A 14,519-nucleotide genomic window follows, 5' to 3' on the forward strand; every position below is an offset into this window, starting at 1 on the left:
TTGGAGAAAGGGACTCTGGTGTCCATTTACATGATCCAATGCTCTTTGCAGAGATTGGTAACTTTCATTCTTGCTTTTGCAATTAACTTGAGTGATATTGTACTGTCTCAACTTCATGCATTAGGGTATTCCTTGTTTTGCTGTATTTATTGTCACCACTTAATCTATTTTGAATCTTTCTATAACTTGTATGTGAAAATTCAGAGGTTTCAATGACTTGGAGCTGTCCTGTAGTTGGAATTATGAACGTGCAATTGAAATTGATGGCTATTTTATGTATCTAATAGAGGGATCTGGGATGATCCCTCTGCTAAGAGTTAAAGCAGAGCCATTCAGCTAAAAAGCTTGTGCTTTTGAGATTCTTAATGGCTTTCAGCAAACCTTTGAAAATCCTCAGGAAAACTTTGTAATGGAAAAATGCTTCCTTTTTTTTCCCCCTCCCTTTCCCTAAGCTGTTAACAGGAAACAAACGATGACTACTCAAATTAGACTTCCTTTCTTACGGAAACTTTCTCAGCCAACTAAGAAGCTGTGCCAGTCCATGTTGTATTGACACTTCAGGAGGTAGCTTTTTGTAATGTTTCAGTGTTTCTTGTACCCGTAAAAGGAAAAGGGATCAGACATCATTTGGCTGTAATCCCACATTAGCTTCACCTGCAACAATTTTTATGAAGACCCACTTGTAGAAGACAGAGTAGTAATTTTGTATAGAAGCCAGTATCTGATTTTGTATTTTTTTTTTTTAATTTCAACTGCATTCTAACTTAATTGCTCCTGAACTTGACACTTATTCATGTGGAATCAACAGCAAATTGCAAATAAACTGAGTAATTATGCCCCTCCAGCCTGTCCTGTTACTGTTCTGGGCTAACTTCTGTCTCTTAAGGGGGTTGGAGCACAGGAAGTATATTTTTTCTTAATGTAACCTCACTCAAAAAGCATGATTATTAAATGCAAGGATTGTAGAATTCAGTGTCACGACTTTTCTGTTTCTGTGGTATCAGGACACTGTTAGTGACTAAGTGAAACAAAATAGTTTCATCTTATCCAGCTGCAAAAACCTTCTTCCACATCCAGTGTCCAGCCTTCCTTCTGAAGTTGAGGTTGCTATGCTTACTACCCTGTTTCAGTGTTATGAAATCTTGTCAGCTGATAACTTGAAATCTGGTATGGCAAAAGGTGTAAACCAGGTAATTGGTTTGGAGTGGAAATAAGACATTCCATAAGTTGTATCTTTATTTGTTGTCACTCTCCTTTTTTGCTGCTGCTACTTAAGTATTTTTTTGAGACAGGTTAGTTTATTAGAAGAAACAACATTGGGAGGTACAATTACAGAAAAGGACTATGCACATTGACTGTATAGAGATCTGTATCTTGGTTATGAATTAACAATGACAATAACAAGATTAGCACTCAGTGTAGTTAGATACATTTTCTGTTGCTCTGTTGTCTATGTAAGAAACAGGTGGATGCTCTTATGTGTTTGCTGCTGTTCTGCATGGGTGTCAGATCTGAGCTGGTGCTCCTCACTAGAATCTTTTATTAAGAACAGTGATGGCAAGGCCTATGTTAATTGCAGCAAGATACGAGATTCTGATTCCAGTTAACAGATACTGTAATCCCCAAATGCATGAAAAAATAAAAGGACAGTTTATTAATCTTTCACCAAGTGGTGCTACTGGGGTCAGATTTCTCATGTGGGCTTCTTTCTGTGGCTGGGGTGGAGATCTGTCACAAGTGACAAGTTTTGCCACTTTCCTAGTGTGCTGTTTCTTGGTGCTGCTCAGGTTCTCCTGCCCTCCCCCTGCTGCAGGACTGAGCAGCAAAACAGGCTGTCAGGAGGTCTCATAAAGTTACTTGTGCAATCATTCCCATTAAACTTTGCAGCTGGAATTAAGTGAAAAAGTGAGTAATCAGATCTAACAGAATTTTATTGCTCTCTTTTCTTTTGAGCAAGTTTTCAAAATCCTTTTGAGAAGCTCTGGGAAAAGCCATTTTTTTTAAAGAGAAGCTTGAAACTTATAAACAAATTGTTAGAATTGTTTAAGATTAAATGTTGCAGGACAAAAAACAATTCAGTTCATCAGATTCTTTTCTTCCTTTCCCAGCTTTGGAGAAACAACATGTTAGCTAGTGTTAGGGAGGAATTTTTATTTTTCTGAAGGGCAGGGAATAGATGACTGATAAAATAGGCTGTGGAAGAGTTAGTTGTATTGCTAGCTTTTGCTTTCTGCTTTAAAGGTTTCCTTTCCAGAGAAAGTCTGAAATATTTTTTCTGCATATTCTCCATTCCTTTAAGATTGCCCAGACTTGGCAGAGAAGGGGGTGATGTCTGTAGCTTGTATTATATTTTTGTATTGATGGTAATTCTCATTTGAAACAGTTTTAAGGGTTTCTGGTTTTCATTCTTGTTTTAACCCTCAGTATTAGTTCACTTACTATTTGAAAATAAAACCCAACAAAAAACCTCAAGCACATAAATAGGCATATGGCTTATTATTGGAATTGTACACCATTTGGCTATATATGTAGTGTATTATTACATATTTGAATTTCCTAAATCCCAGCTTCAGTAACAAAAGTGTTTTTACTTCCCACCTTAATAGTTCTGATAAGTTAGAACAAATTTACTTTTAGAGATGCCAGCTCCCAGAAAAGGTTTTACTAAAAATAAAAACATTTTATCAAAAAGAATATTATACACTAGTGCAAGCTGAGGTGTTCCATTATAAAGTTGGCAGTAAAATACAAGTTTTGGTCCTGGTTTTCTCTGCTTGGACATCTTGGCTTTTAGATCGCAGTGCAACAGCCTGAGTGAGCAATGATTTAATGTTGTTGTGTTGCTGACCTGGCCTATTTAATATTTCTGCACAGAACTTGAAGCATGGGTGATGTGGAGATTTTTTTGATGGTTGTTGTTTGTTTTGGGGGATGTTGGATGGGGGAAAGGAGATATTTCATTTTGGGTGTGGGGTAGAAAGACTGCAAGTGCTACTACAGAGAAATTCTTGAAGGGTTGTCATGCTTTTTACTGTTGCACATGCCTGTTTAAGTAAACAACCTTTCTTAAGGGGAAAAACAAAAATCATGATTCCAAAAATACTTTCTTGCTGGGACTAGCATTTAACCCATATAGCAAATTTAGGTTACAGACAAAAGAATTAATTTTCTTCTTGTAGCTTACAAACTGAAAAGGCTTCAAGCCTAACAGTTTCTGAATGCTTTAAAACCCCCTTTTTTTTTTTTTTTTTAAATAATATTTTAAATCTTCACTGACCACTCTTCTGGACTCTAAGAAATGACTGATAGGGTTTATATACAGTTGTCAGCATAAGGAAGACAAACTATTAGTTTAATATTGAGTGCAGACATTTTACCATTAGAAATTGTTTATGAACAATTATGTTGTAACAGAATATTGCACACAGTTCTTGGGGATTATTTTTGTGCTTCCCAGTATTGTGTACAAACAATTCCATATCTTATATTAATAACAGTTCTGTATCTTTAAATATTTTCCCCTTTTTAACAAACTAGTGCTCTGCAACCACACTTGAGCACAGGAAACCTTCCTCCTTGTGTATCGTCATCATTTGCGATACATCCCCTTGCTGAACACTCGCTCATTTGTTCCCTGCCTTGTCAGTCAAATGTGAGCGTCCAGCAAACTATCCTGTCACAGCGTCGTGGGGCTCTCCCTGTGCCTGGAGCTGACAGCAGGTACAGAGAATGCTTTCAAACAGCCTTGAACCATGTTTTTTGTTTCATTTCTTTTTTTAGTCTCATTTTATTTTTAGAAGGGAAATGTCTCGTCTCTGGTATGGGAAGAAGGGAAGAAAGCACCAGCCAGTTAATCATAAATGCACTCTGGTAATTTTCAGTGTAGTATGTTCATGTCTGTTATTGCAGTCTTTAAATGTTGTGGTGCAGAGGCAGTTTCTGTAAGTTTAAATTTTGAATGTGTGAACAGGAGTCAAAAATTTTCATTATCTTTGGAACATAATCTAATTACTGGTATTCCTTTGGCATTAGATAAGAGAAACTACTTTGAGCATTAAGGGGTTCAGCAGTTTTAAGGTGGGATTTTTTTCCTTTCCTTTCCCACCAGCTTTTTTTCCTTTCCTTTCGTTTCCCTTGGAGTAATGCATTTCTTCACCAAAAAAATGTGCTTTATAGCTAAATACCGGGAACAGGAGTTTTGCATGGGCATATAATTAGAGAAGTGGAAATTTCCTGACTTACCATTACCTTCTCAGAAGCCAGTCAACCATATGAAGGTCTGATAATACTTCTAAATTCATGGACATGAGTCTGCTGTACTCCCATTCTCACATTTATAATGAAAAGGAGGGACCAATAACATTGGTTTTGCAGTTTATTAGATTTATGAAAGGGAATAGAATTTTTTCAGTGTTGTTTTCCCCAAACAGACTTTGTAGTACTATTTAATACGTAGTAGTATCTAAAGGAAAAGATTTTCAGTGAGACTTGCAGAACAATGATATCTTGAGATAGGGAAGAAATGATCCTGACAATATACTTGTTTGTGCTTTTACTCACTGGTAAATTTGGAAGATAGTTTTCATTTAGACTCTCCTTGTGACAGGCTTTTTACTGTCTTCTTCTTAAGAATTACACATCACTGGGTTTTGAAGCATACTTCTTTCAATGTGCTGTTGAATTGGGGTTTTATTTTTTATTTATTAATAGGGTTTTATTCTTTATCTTTTATGTATTGTTTTTATCTTTATTTGTAGCCAGGATACTTGCAAAATATGAAATTGACTTGTTGCAGCAAATGATTCTGTAAAATGTGTGTTCCTAACAACACAGTTTTGAAGTAATAGGCTCTTAACTTTCCTCTGTGGTGGTGGAATAGAATGGAGATATAATATCTAAATTAATTGAAATGTTATTTTAGCATACCCTGTAGCAGTGTAAAAAGTATCTGAAGTTTAGTTTACCAAGAATGTGTTTTTTAACATATATCTATATACATAGTTAAATAGGTATAACTTGCACAGATATTTTAAAAAGTAGTAGTATCCCTTGTTGTAATTGTTTCCCTTAGGACCAATACTGAACTTCAGCCAGAGTCCAGCTGTGTTATAAAAACAATACTTATCAGCTTTTAAGGACAGTTTGAACTGAAGAAGACTCTGTGAGAATAAGGATCAACTTTGCTGTGAGAGAGGTAGAGAACAGGTTATTTTAACATGTAAAAAGTCAAACTGGAAAAAGAGGGTACAGAAGTATCTACATATGAGGATATTTTTAAAATGTTGCTATGTGGATAAGAAAAGCTCTATTCTTGAAGTTGGGTTTTTTCTTCAATGAATGTTCATAAACCTAATGTGTAAGTGTAATATTTCTACAGAAAGGAAAAAAGGCATATTGGTATAATTATTTGTTAAGCAAGACAGTGGAAAGAATATTAAGGATAGTGGCAGCATATAAAGTGTACAGGTTTCTGACTAAATCTCTCTTTAGTGGTTGTTCTGAATTTGGATGATAACTCATCTGACATGAAATAACAGTTGCTGGACTAAATGAAGTGATACAATAAAACAAAAATGCTAACTTGAAGCAACTAACTTGCCCTAGATTATTTACCTGAAAGGCCTTTGTTACTTTCTTGATGATACAGTTAATTTGGGCTGAGAATTGAAGGTGTTTGGTACTTTCCCAGGATAAGAAATCAAAATTTTGGTGACCAACTGGTGCATTATACGCCCCCTTTAAAAAGCCAGTAATGTCAGCCTCCCATGTTTTAGTAAATGTTTGGTATTTACTCTGTCTCTTTATTTTATAGCAGTACAAGAGATGCCAGTAAGTTTCTAGAATGTCAAAAATGCAGGCAATGATTCTTCCTATCAAAGCATTTCAGACAAAAGACATCAGACAATGCAAGAGAACAAAAGATGGATTGCCTTCTTTGGGAATGCATGTCTGTGCTTTGCACAGCTTGGATAGGCTGCATAGCCAAAGGGGACAAAACCAATGAAAACTGATCTTTGGCTTTTATATTCTCAAGTTATTAGCATGCAAATAGTTTTAGTAACTTGAATTATTTGAGACTTGCACAACTTCTGACGTTTTGAGTTATTGGTTAACTTTATTTGGTAAGCTAATGCCTGTATTCCTTTGGCTATTATGAAGGTATAATAATAGGGGCTTACATGTGAAAGATGAGGACTTAGTACTTCTCTGTGGATGTCAGAATTGCACGGTTGCATCAATTCAGTAATACTACTGAAATATTTTTAAAATCAGCTTTCCATAGTAATTTTTTAGAGTCATAGAATGAACTAATGATATATTTTTAGTAATAAAAAACCAGAGTGGAATCCAGTACTTTCTTACACAGATCGCTAAGCCTAGAACCTTTCCTTGGTGACAGATATTTGCCATACTTGTTGTCCTAGGTAATTTGGGGGTTTATACATCATGCCATGACTGGATGTTCCCATGTGGGCCTCTTGGAACAGGTCCAGAGGAGGGCCACTGAATTGATCCAAGAGCTGTGTTTTGATATCAGCTGGACACCTCTGCTATGAAGACAAGCTGAGAGAGTTGGGGCTGTTCAGCCTGGAGGAGAGGAGGCTCTGGGGACACCTTATTATGGCATTTCTTCCAGAGCCTACAGGGGCTCTCTTGTAAGAGAGCTGGAGGGGGGTTTTTCACAAGGGCATGTTGTGATAGGACCTTAATCTGAAGGAGGAAAGGTCTAGATTACATACTACAAAGAAATTCTTCACTCTGAGGGTTGTGAGGCACTGGAATAGGTTGCCCAGAGAATTTGTGGAATTCCCACCCCTGGAAGTCTTCGAGGCCCGGCTGGGTGGGGCTTTGACTAATCTGGTGTAGCAGAAGATTCCCTGCCCATGTCGGGGAGGTTGGAGCTATGTGATCTGTAAGGTCTGTTCCAACCTGAACTATTCTATGATTATAGTTCTTCCACTGAATTATTGGGCGTTATATTATTTACATTTTTAATAATTGTGAAATATTAGTCTACTTTGACAAATGCAGTCTGAGTAGCAGAGGAATTTTCGAAAAGGTTGATTATAAGTTGAAAGAAATCAAATGAGTAGTAAAGGCTTACATTTTTCCTGTGTGCTTTTAATGACCTATGGAATCTGAAATTGATCCTAATAGACCTTTTTTCTGCTTAAAGTAAAAGACAAACTTTTTCATACTGGGCTATGATTCAGTTACTTCTAAGCCTGTGTAATGCTTTCTTGTCACACCTGAGAGGATCTTTGCAGGGCAGTATCAGAACTGAGGTGTACCCTTGCTCAGTCTGCCTTTTCCTGGAGTGGCAGCTTGAGCTCAAGCACCAGATGCTGTGGTTTCAGCAGCTGAACCTCTCTCTGGCTTCTCTGCTTGCTAGTGCTGAAACTTCCTTAAATAGTTTTGCAAGGGAGCTGGGTTTTTTTGGTCGTGTTGCTACAGATCTTTTTTTGTTTGGACAAAATGAGTAAAGTTTTCTGGCCTGCCTCTTTAAGAAAGTAATTTTCTTAAACCTTAGCTCTTTGCACAAACATCCTAAACTGTTTAATGTTTTGCATGTTAAATTTAGTTATCTTGCTGGCATTATCATATCTCTCATATGAGTGTTTTCTCATATCTTGAAAAAAATAGCTTGTTATTAAGGTCTACAGACTTGATATAACACTTTGTGTGCTTCAGGGTTTGATTGCATTCAAGTTCATTTATTCTGGTTATTGCAGATACTTCCGTTTATCTTCAGTATATGTTAATTACAGCTTGATACAGTTGCTGTAGGCTTAGAGCACTTTGAGGCAGATACTTAACAGCTCATCCTGCAAAGCTCTGGGGACAATACTGGTCACAGGGAGAATGCTGCTGTCATGTGAACTTCTCAGCATTTCTGTCCCTGCCCTGGAAAACACCCTGGTGTACATTTGGAGAGGGACAGCTTTAAAAATATTAGAGAAAGAACCGTGCTGCCAGCCAAACCAGAGAACTACTGTCATTCTATGGTCCTTCTCTGCATAAAATGGCCAGCTGTCATGCCTTCCCTTCCTTGTCACCAGTAGAGTGACAGGGAGCTGAATTGACTGAAAACCACACAAAATAGAAAATAGATAGCCACATGCTTACTAATGAATCAAATTAAGTTAGTCTTAAGGTTTGGGATTTTTTCAAATGATACCTCACAAGGGTTTATCTGTTGTGGTAAACCCCATGAATTAATGCATTATTGTGATGTAATCAATATATCCCAAATAATCATATTTGATGTGCTGGAGCACGTTGTCTTCTTTCCATCCTTCTAATATTTTTGGGAGTAAAATAAATTTGTCTGAAAAATAAACTTAGTGTTTTCTCGTAAAATACTCATAGCAGCTTTCAGTTCGCATAGGCACCTTTTTATTGGAAGGTGTTTTGAAGTAACTTTGTAGTGGCCTAATAAAAACTACATTGGCTTTCTTTTCCTTCAGTTAAATATCCTGGAATGTTTTTGAATCTCGAAGAATTAATATTCATAAAGTTTACAGTTCGTCTGATTTTACACCTATGTATTAAGATTCAAAGTAAAATGGTTCAGCTTGTGTTCTTTCTTAATACTTGTTTTTTTTAATGTCATGTTCAGAGTTGTTAAGAGAGCCATTTATACCGTTAAGCTTTATCTGTTCTTATCTTTCAGAAGCACTCTTCAGCTCTGATAAGACCCTCCCTTTCTCTCGATGGAGACAGTTTCAGCTACTTGTTAGCTCTGACAGTTTAGCTGTGTTTGTTTTGAGGGCAGCAATTAAACCTCCTCCTTGTTAGCAAAGAGGCATTAGTGGGGTGTGTCACTTGTGACTTTGATAAACTGAGGAATCCCTCACTGGTGTAAAAAACTTTTTTTAACATCTTGTCTGTAGCAGGATGATACGACCAGGGGCTGAAGGGGCTGATCATACATTGAACAATTTTAACTGCATTTTCATATGTGTTCCTGAAGGACAAAAAATGTTCCATATCTGGAATTTTGTCTTCAGTTTCATTCACTGCAAGTGACCAGCATAACTTGTAAAAGTTAGGTACTTTTGACATGTTTTCAGAAAAACAAAGTTTAGAAACCTGAATTTCTCCAAAAGGAGAATCTTTGGCTTCTTGGTTGTTTGAATCATTGGTATGCAAACCCTCGACTTACTGCATTAAATATTAAAACTGTTGGGTGTTGTGCTAAGTGCTTAACTCGCATATACATGGTGTGGAGAGTCAAACTTGAAAGAGTCATACCATGAGTCATATTCATCCCATGGTTTTTCATCAATGCTGCCAATGTGAATACAGCAGGTAGTATTAGATCTCTAAAGATATATTCCATGTCTTTTCAAACTTGGAATCACAGAATCACAGAATAAGCTGAGTTGGAAAGGGCCCACAAGGATCAAGTCCAACTGCTGCGTTTTTTTTCTGGTCCTAGAAATATGAGCCAGACACAGTTAGGCTGATAAAAAGGGGGTACCTTTATATAAGGATCCTTAGGTGCACAGTTTGTCAGGTGGAAAACACTGAAGATGCACCGCTGCGTGGCATGTGTACAACTTCTATAGATTCTGCAAATTAGCATATCTGACAAGAGCTCCCCAATTAGCAGCATGCCCAGTGAAGTAATCCTCCTCAGCCCTAGCACCTTATAAATCCTCCCCCTTTCAGATGAGGACTAGGCTTTGTTTATAAAACTGTCTCGAAGAGCTGGTTTCAACCTTGGTTTCTAAGGAGAACCAAGATAGCATAGGGGTCCTGGAATTTGTTTTGTCTTTCTGCTTAGGAAAATACTGAAGTGAAGCTACGATAACAGACTACAGAGCTACAAGTATATGTTCAAAAAACACAGAAAATATACAAAAGAAAAAAGCTAAAACTCCAGGTGGCATCACAACTTCTGGCCCTGCACAGCACCATCCCCAAAAGTCACACCCTGTGCCTGAAAGCATTGTCCAAACAGTTCTTGAACTCTGTCAGGCTTGGTGCTGTGACCAGTTCCTTGGGGAGCTGTTCCAGTGCCCAAACACCCTCTGATATCCAGACTAAATCTCTTCTGACACAGCTTCAGGCCATTCCCACGGTTCCTGTTGCTGATCACTGCAGAGAAGAGATCAGTGTCTGCCCCTCCTCTTCCCCTCACGAGGAAGCTGCAGTCTGCAGTGAGATCTCCCCTCAGTCTCCTCTTCTCCAGCCTGAGCAGACCAAGTGACCTCAGCTACTCCTCATATGGCTTGCTCTCAAAGCCCTTTGCCATCTTTGTTGCTGTTCATTGTGCATTCTCTAAGAGCTTTAAACATTTCTTATGTTGTGGTGCCCAAAACTACCTCCAGGACTTGAGGTGCACCCCCAGAGCAGAGTGTGACAATCCTCTCCCTTGCCCGGCTGGCGATGCTGTGCCTGATGCCCCTTAGGACACACTTGGCCCTCCTGCCTGCCAGGGCACTGCTGATTCCTATCCAATTTTCCATCATCCAGGACCCCCAGGTCTCTTTCCATGTCACTGCTTTGCAGCATCTCATTCCCCAGTCTGTCTGTGCTGGGTTGCTGCATCCCAGGTGCAGAATCCGGCGCTGTCCCTTGTTGAACTTCAGGTGGTTCATGATTGTCCAGTCCTTTGATTTGTCGAGGTCTCTCTGCAGGGCCTCCCTGCCTTTGAGGGAGTCAACAGCTCCTCCCAGTGTTGTATCATTGGCAATAGACAGTTTCAAGTCCCAAAGCAGAACCCTTTTCACCCTGAAGCACACTAACGATTCAGGCTATACACATTGTTTTGCTCTATTCCAACCAGTGCCCAGATTAACCATAAGAAGTTTAGCTATTTTTCTCTCTTCCTTCTTTTTAAAGCAGAAAACAACTAGAGAGAGAACACAGCGTCCTTCAGGAACACTTCCTCATCCTCAAAAATTAGCTTGGTTATCAAGGAAACCAGAAGCTGATATGTCATAGTAAAGATAGCATAGTAAATAAAGCACATAGCAAAGTCATATTGGTAGACCTTTACTTAATTACTTTAATGGAAGAATTTTATTACTAAGAAGCATTTTTGTACTGAAAACTACAATCCAGTGTGCTGAATATGAATCTGCATCTACCTTTTATCTATGAAATGTCTTGCTTTCTAGGTATTTCTTATACTATATGAAAGACTAAGTTCTGCATCTGAGAATCAAAGTTCAAAGTAGAATGAGGTAGAAGTAGGTCTGGGAATGATAGGAAGACATACAGGTGATGGGGGCAGGAGAGGGAAGAAAACACTGGTTTATTTAGCTTGGTGAAGTAGACTAGAAGATTAGTAGAACTACAAGGAAGGAGCATGAAGAAATTCTGATGGAAGAGGAAATAGCATAAGCAGACTGTGAATTAAACCAGGTTATAAAGAAGAATAAACTTCCAATGTTACTACTAACATTTCAAAACAGTGCTCTTGAGCCTGGCAGGGAAAAAGTGCTGTCTGTTTGCAAGATGTATCTCAATTCCTGAATGAAGTTGAAGGTAGTTGCTAGTAAGCTTACACATAATGTGACTTTGAGATTCTGTAGCTCATTTAATGAAGAAGTACATAGTCTTGTCCACTGCAAAGCAGGAATAAAGCATGTTGGCCTAAACCATAGGCATTTGTGTTAGTTTAAAAGCAGTCTAGTCTTTTGGTGGGCAGGAGAAAAGCTGCTCGAAACTTCTGCTATGTCCAGCACAGAGCCAATCACTGAAGGCTCTGATGATGGGCAGGTTACTAGCCCAATTAGAGAAGTTGGTAATGCCTCTGTGATGACATATTTAAGAAAGGAGAAAAACTGCGGGAAGTTATCTTTCTTCTCCCGAGGGGTGGTGAGGCGGCTGCCAGGGGCGATCCCAGTGTGGCCGCTGGGGCCTTCTTGGGGCCACTGGGGACCATGTGGCCAGCAAGGAAAACATGGCAAACAATTCCCCAACATGGAGCACAGACAAGATCAACCTTGTCAGCCCAGCGAAGCTCTATAAGAACTTTTCAATTGATAGAACTTGAGAACAATAGTACCTATGGACAACAATTTTCTTCTGAGTCAGAGAAGAGGGAGAAGTGAGGACAGGTGAGGATAACCAACATCGAGGTCAGTGAAAAAAAGGAGAGGGAGGAGGTGCACCAGGAGTCAGAGCTGAGATTTTTCTGTAAGCTGTGGTGAGGACTATAATACAACAAATTGTTTCCCTGTAATTCATGAAGTGCATGGGGGGATGCAGAGATCCACGTGCAGCCCGTGAGGAAAAGCACTCAATGCTGGAGTGCATGGATACTGAAAAGCTGTAATCTAGTGAGGAACTCAAACAGAGAGCAAGGACCCTTGCTTCCAGAGAAAGAGAGAATTTCCAAACTAGACAGCTTCTCCTTAAAAGACTAAACCCCATGAACTAAAATGACCCATGATGTGCAGTTTTGGGAAGACTGCACCCTTCGTGGGAGGGACTCATGTTACAGCAGGTCAGATGGGGCTGCTATTTGTGAAAGTTAAAACCACATTGGAAAAGGTTGCAGAGAACTATGTCCCATGGGAAGGATCCCACGGCACAGCAGAAGAAAGAAACTCCTTTCCTTAAGCATAACGAAGAAAGATCTTTAGGAAGTGAAAGACTGACCAAAACCCCATGTTTTTGTCTCCTTGTGCAGTTGGTGCAAAAGAGAGAGGGACTGGGGAGGAAAGGTGTTCTAAAGGTTTATTTTAGTTCTCATTATCCTCTTTTAATTCTGTTGGTAATAAATTTTCTTTATACTGTTTAAGTTTTGAACCTGTTTTGCCTTAAAGTGTTTTTCTCCTAATCCTTAACCTCACCTCATTAGAGTTTTGGTTTGTTTTTCTTTCCCCCCTCCTCTGCTCAATGATAGCAGATGAGAATGAATAAATGGGGTTTTTGTGGGTGCCTGGCTTCTAGCCAGTGTCAAACCCCAACAGCATTATAACAGAAGTCCCAGTGCTGCATTTGAAGGGTTGATGTATCTTAACTTACTCTCTTGAAGCCTGGTTCAGTGATGAGTGGATCAACTTGAGACAGTGTCTTATGGTTTATTCATGGAACTTAGTATGGATTGTATACTTAGTACGGACTATATGCTTAGTATGGAATGTATACTTAAAATAAGCACTGGGTGTGAAAGGGTGGCCTCTTTTCCTTTAATTTTCCTGTGGGTGGTTTGACATTCTATGACATGCTATTTATGATGTTTATCATAGCATACCAACAGTCTGTTATTATGCAGGCTTTTGTTCTCAAAACAAATGGAATGTGACAGTGTGCAACAGGTTCAGCATGCCAAGAAGCTATTATATTGTACATACTTGGATAGGTAGTCATGTTTCTCTCAAGGAAGAAAAATAAGGCAACTCCATGGCATATGAAAAGGTCAATCGCTGAGTTAAAAAGCTGATAAGCAATTCACAGATGGAGGATGATGACAGTATGTATTTGAGAGGTTGAAGGCAAGATGGCATTGCCCATAAAACTGTCTACATTTCCACCATGTGAAAAAATTTTATAATGGTGTCAGAGATTTTGAGATTTTTTTTCTCAAGAATCTCCTTAAGTAACCAGACATCTATGGTGTATTATAAGTTACCTACTGCCTCACATGTAGTATGGTGTAGCTTAAAGAAGCAATGAGGCAAAAGGGTCCTCACATTACTGCTTTTCGAGATTATGTTTGAAAGTTGCTGGTGTGAACAGTGTAAATTTGCAAAGAAGTGTCGTAGCAAATAAAAGGATAAAACTACACTATCACTTACATGTTTGAGTGTAATACTGTTAAAACTTTACATATAGCTATTTGACTCTGAGAATGCACAAGCCAATACAATTTACAACAATATTCTTGATATATTTTAAGGCAACAATAGAAAAATAATGGAATAAATTGAGTGCTAGTAATTACGAATTACTCAGTAATAAAGCTGGATGTCACAAGTATTCCTTTTTCCTTGCCTTGCAGTTGCATGGGGTAGAGTGAACCATCGCTGCTCAAGAGCCAGTCATGCATGACTGTGGGCTCTGTACTCAGGACAGTGGCGAGTATCTGGCCAAACTCCTTGTAGTAGGGACAGGTAGATGGGGAGCTGCTGGACTTGTGGTTGTCTTCCTTTGCACTGTGGTAGGCTCTAGAAGTTTTTAATATGCTCTTACTACATGGGACATCCATTTGATCTCTCCACCAGCTGTTTTAAGATGCTTTCATATCAATGATGATTTTGAGTTTTTCTCAAAATCACATTATTTGCTCTAGTTACATCAAAATGACTGTTGTAGTCCTTTAGCCAGCTTGTTGCACCAGAGCAGCATGTTCTAGAGCTTTCTGACTGAAGACTTTCTGGCCATACACCTCCTGCCAAAGTGGAGATGCCATTTGAAGTGAATGTGTTGACAGATGAGCAACTCCTGAAGCTTTGGAGGGGAATAGAAAGTCCAGGGTAAAGATATTGTCGGGTGGTATTGGGGTGTTATTAAACTGTACTCCTGCTACATTGTCTATAACTGTATCTTTGCTGCCA

General features: G+C 38.8%; 1 protein-coding gene across 10 annotated transcripts in view; it reads left to right on the forward strand.

Annotated features, from left to right (window-relative positions):
- Positions 1-14,519, forward strand: part of OXR1 (oxidation resistance 1) — a 275,865-nt gene that overhangs the window by 245,963 nt on the left and 15,383 nt on the right. For 2 of the 10 annotated variants that reach the window (XM_048286463.1, XM_048286465.1), the window contains exon 1: positions 3,790-3,870. The exons of the other annotated variants lie outside the window; for them this stretch is intronic. In XM_048286463.1, the coding sequence (XP_048142420.1) occupies positions 3,805-3,870 (66 nt within the window). In that variant the 5' untranslated portion in view covers positions 3,790-3,804. Of the gene's footprint in view, positions 1-3,789; positions 3,871-14,519 lie in introns of those variants that run through there. 10 annotated transcript variants of the gene reach the window in all.

The sequence above is a fragment of the Corvus hawaiiensis genome, chromosome 26 (assembly GCF_020740725.1).
Source record: "Corvus hawaiiensis isolate bCorHaw1 chromosome 26, bCorHaw1.pri.cur, whole genome shotgun sequence".
NCBI classification, from domain to species: domain Eukaryota; kingdom Metazoa; phylum Chordata; class Aves; order Passeriformes; family Corvidae; genus Corvus; species Corvus hawaiiensis.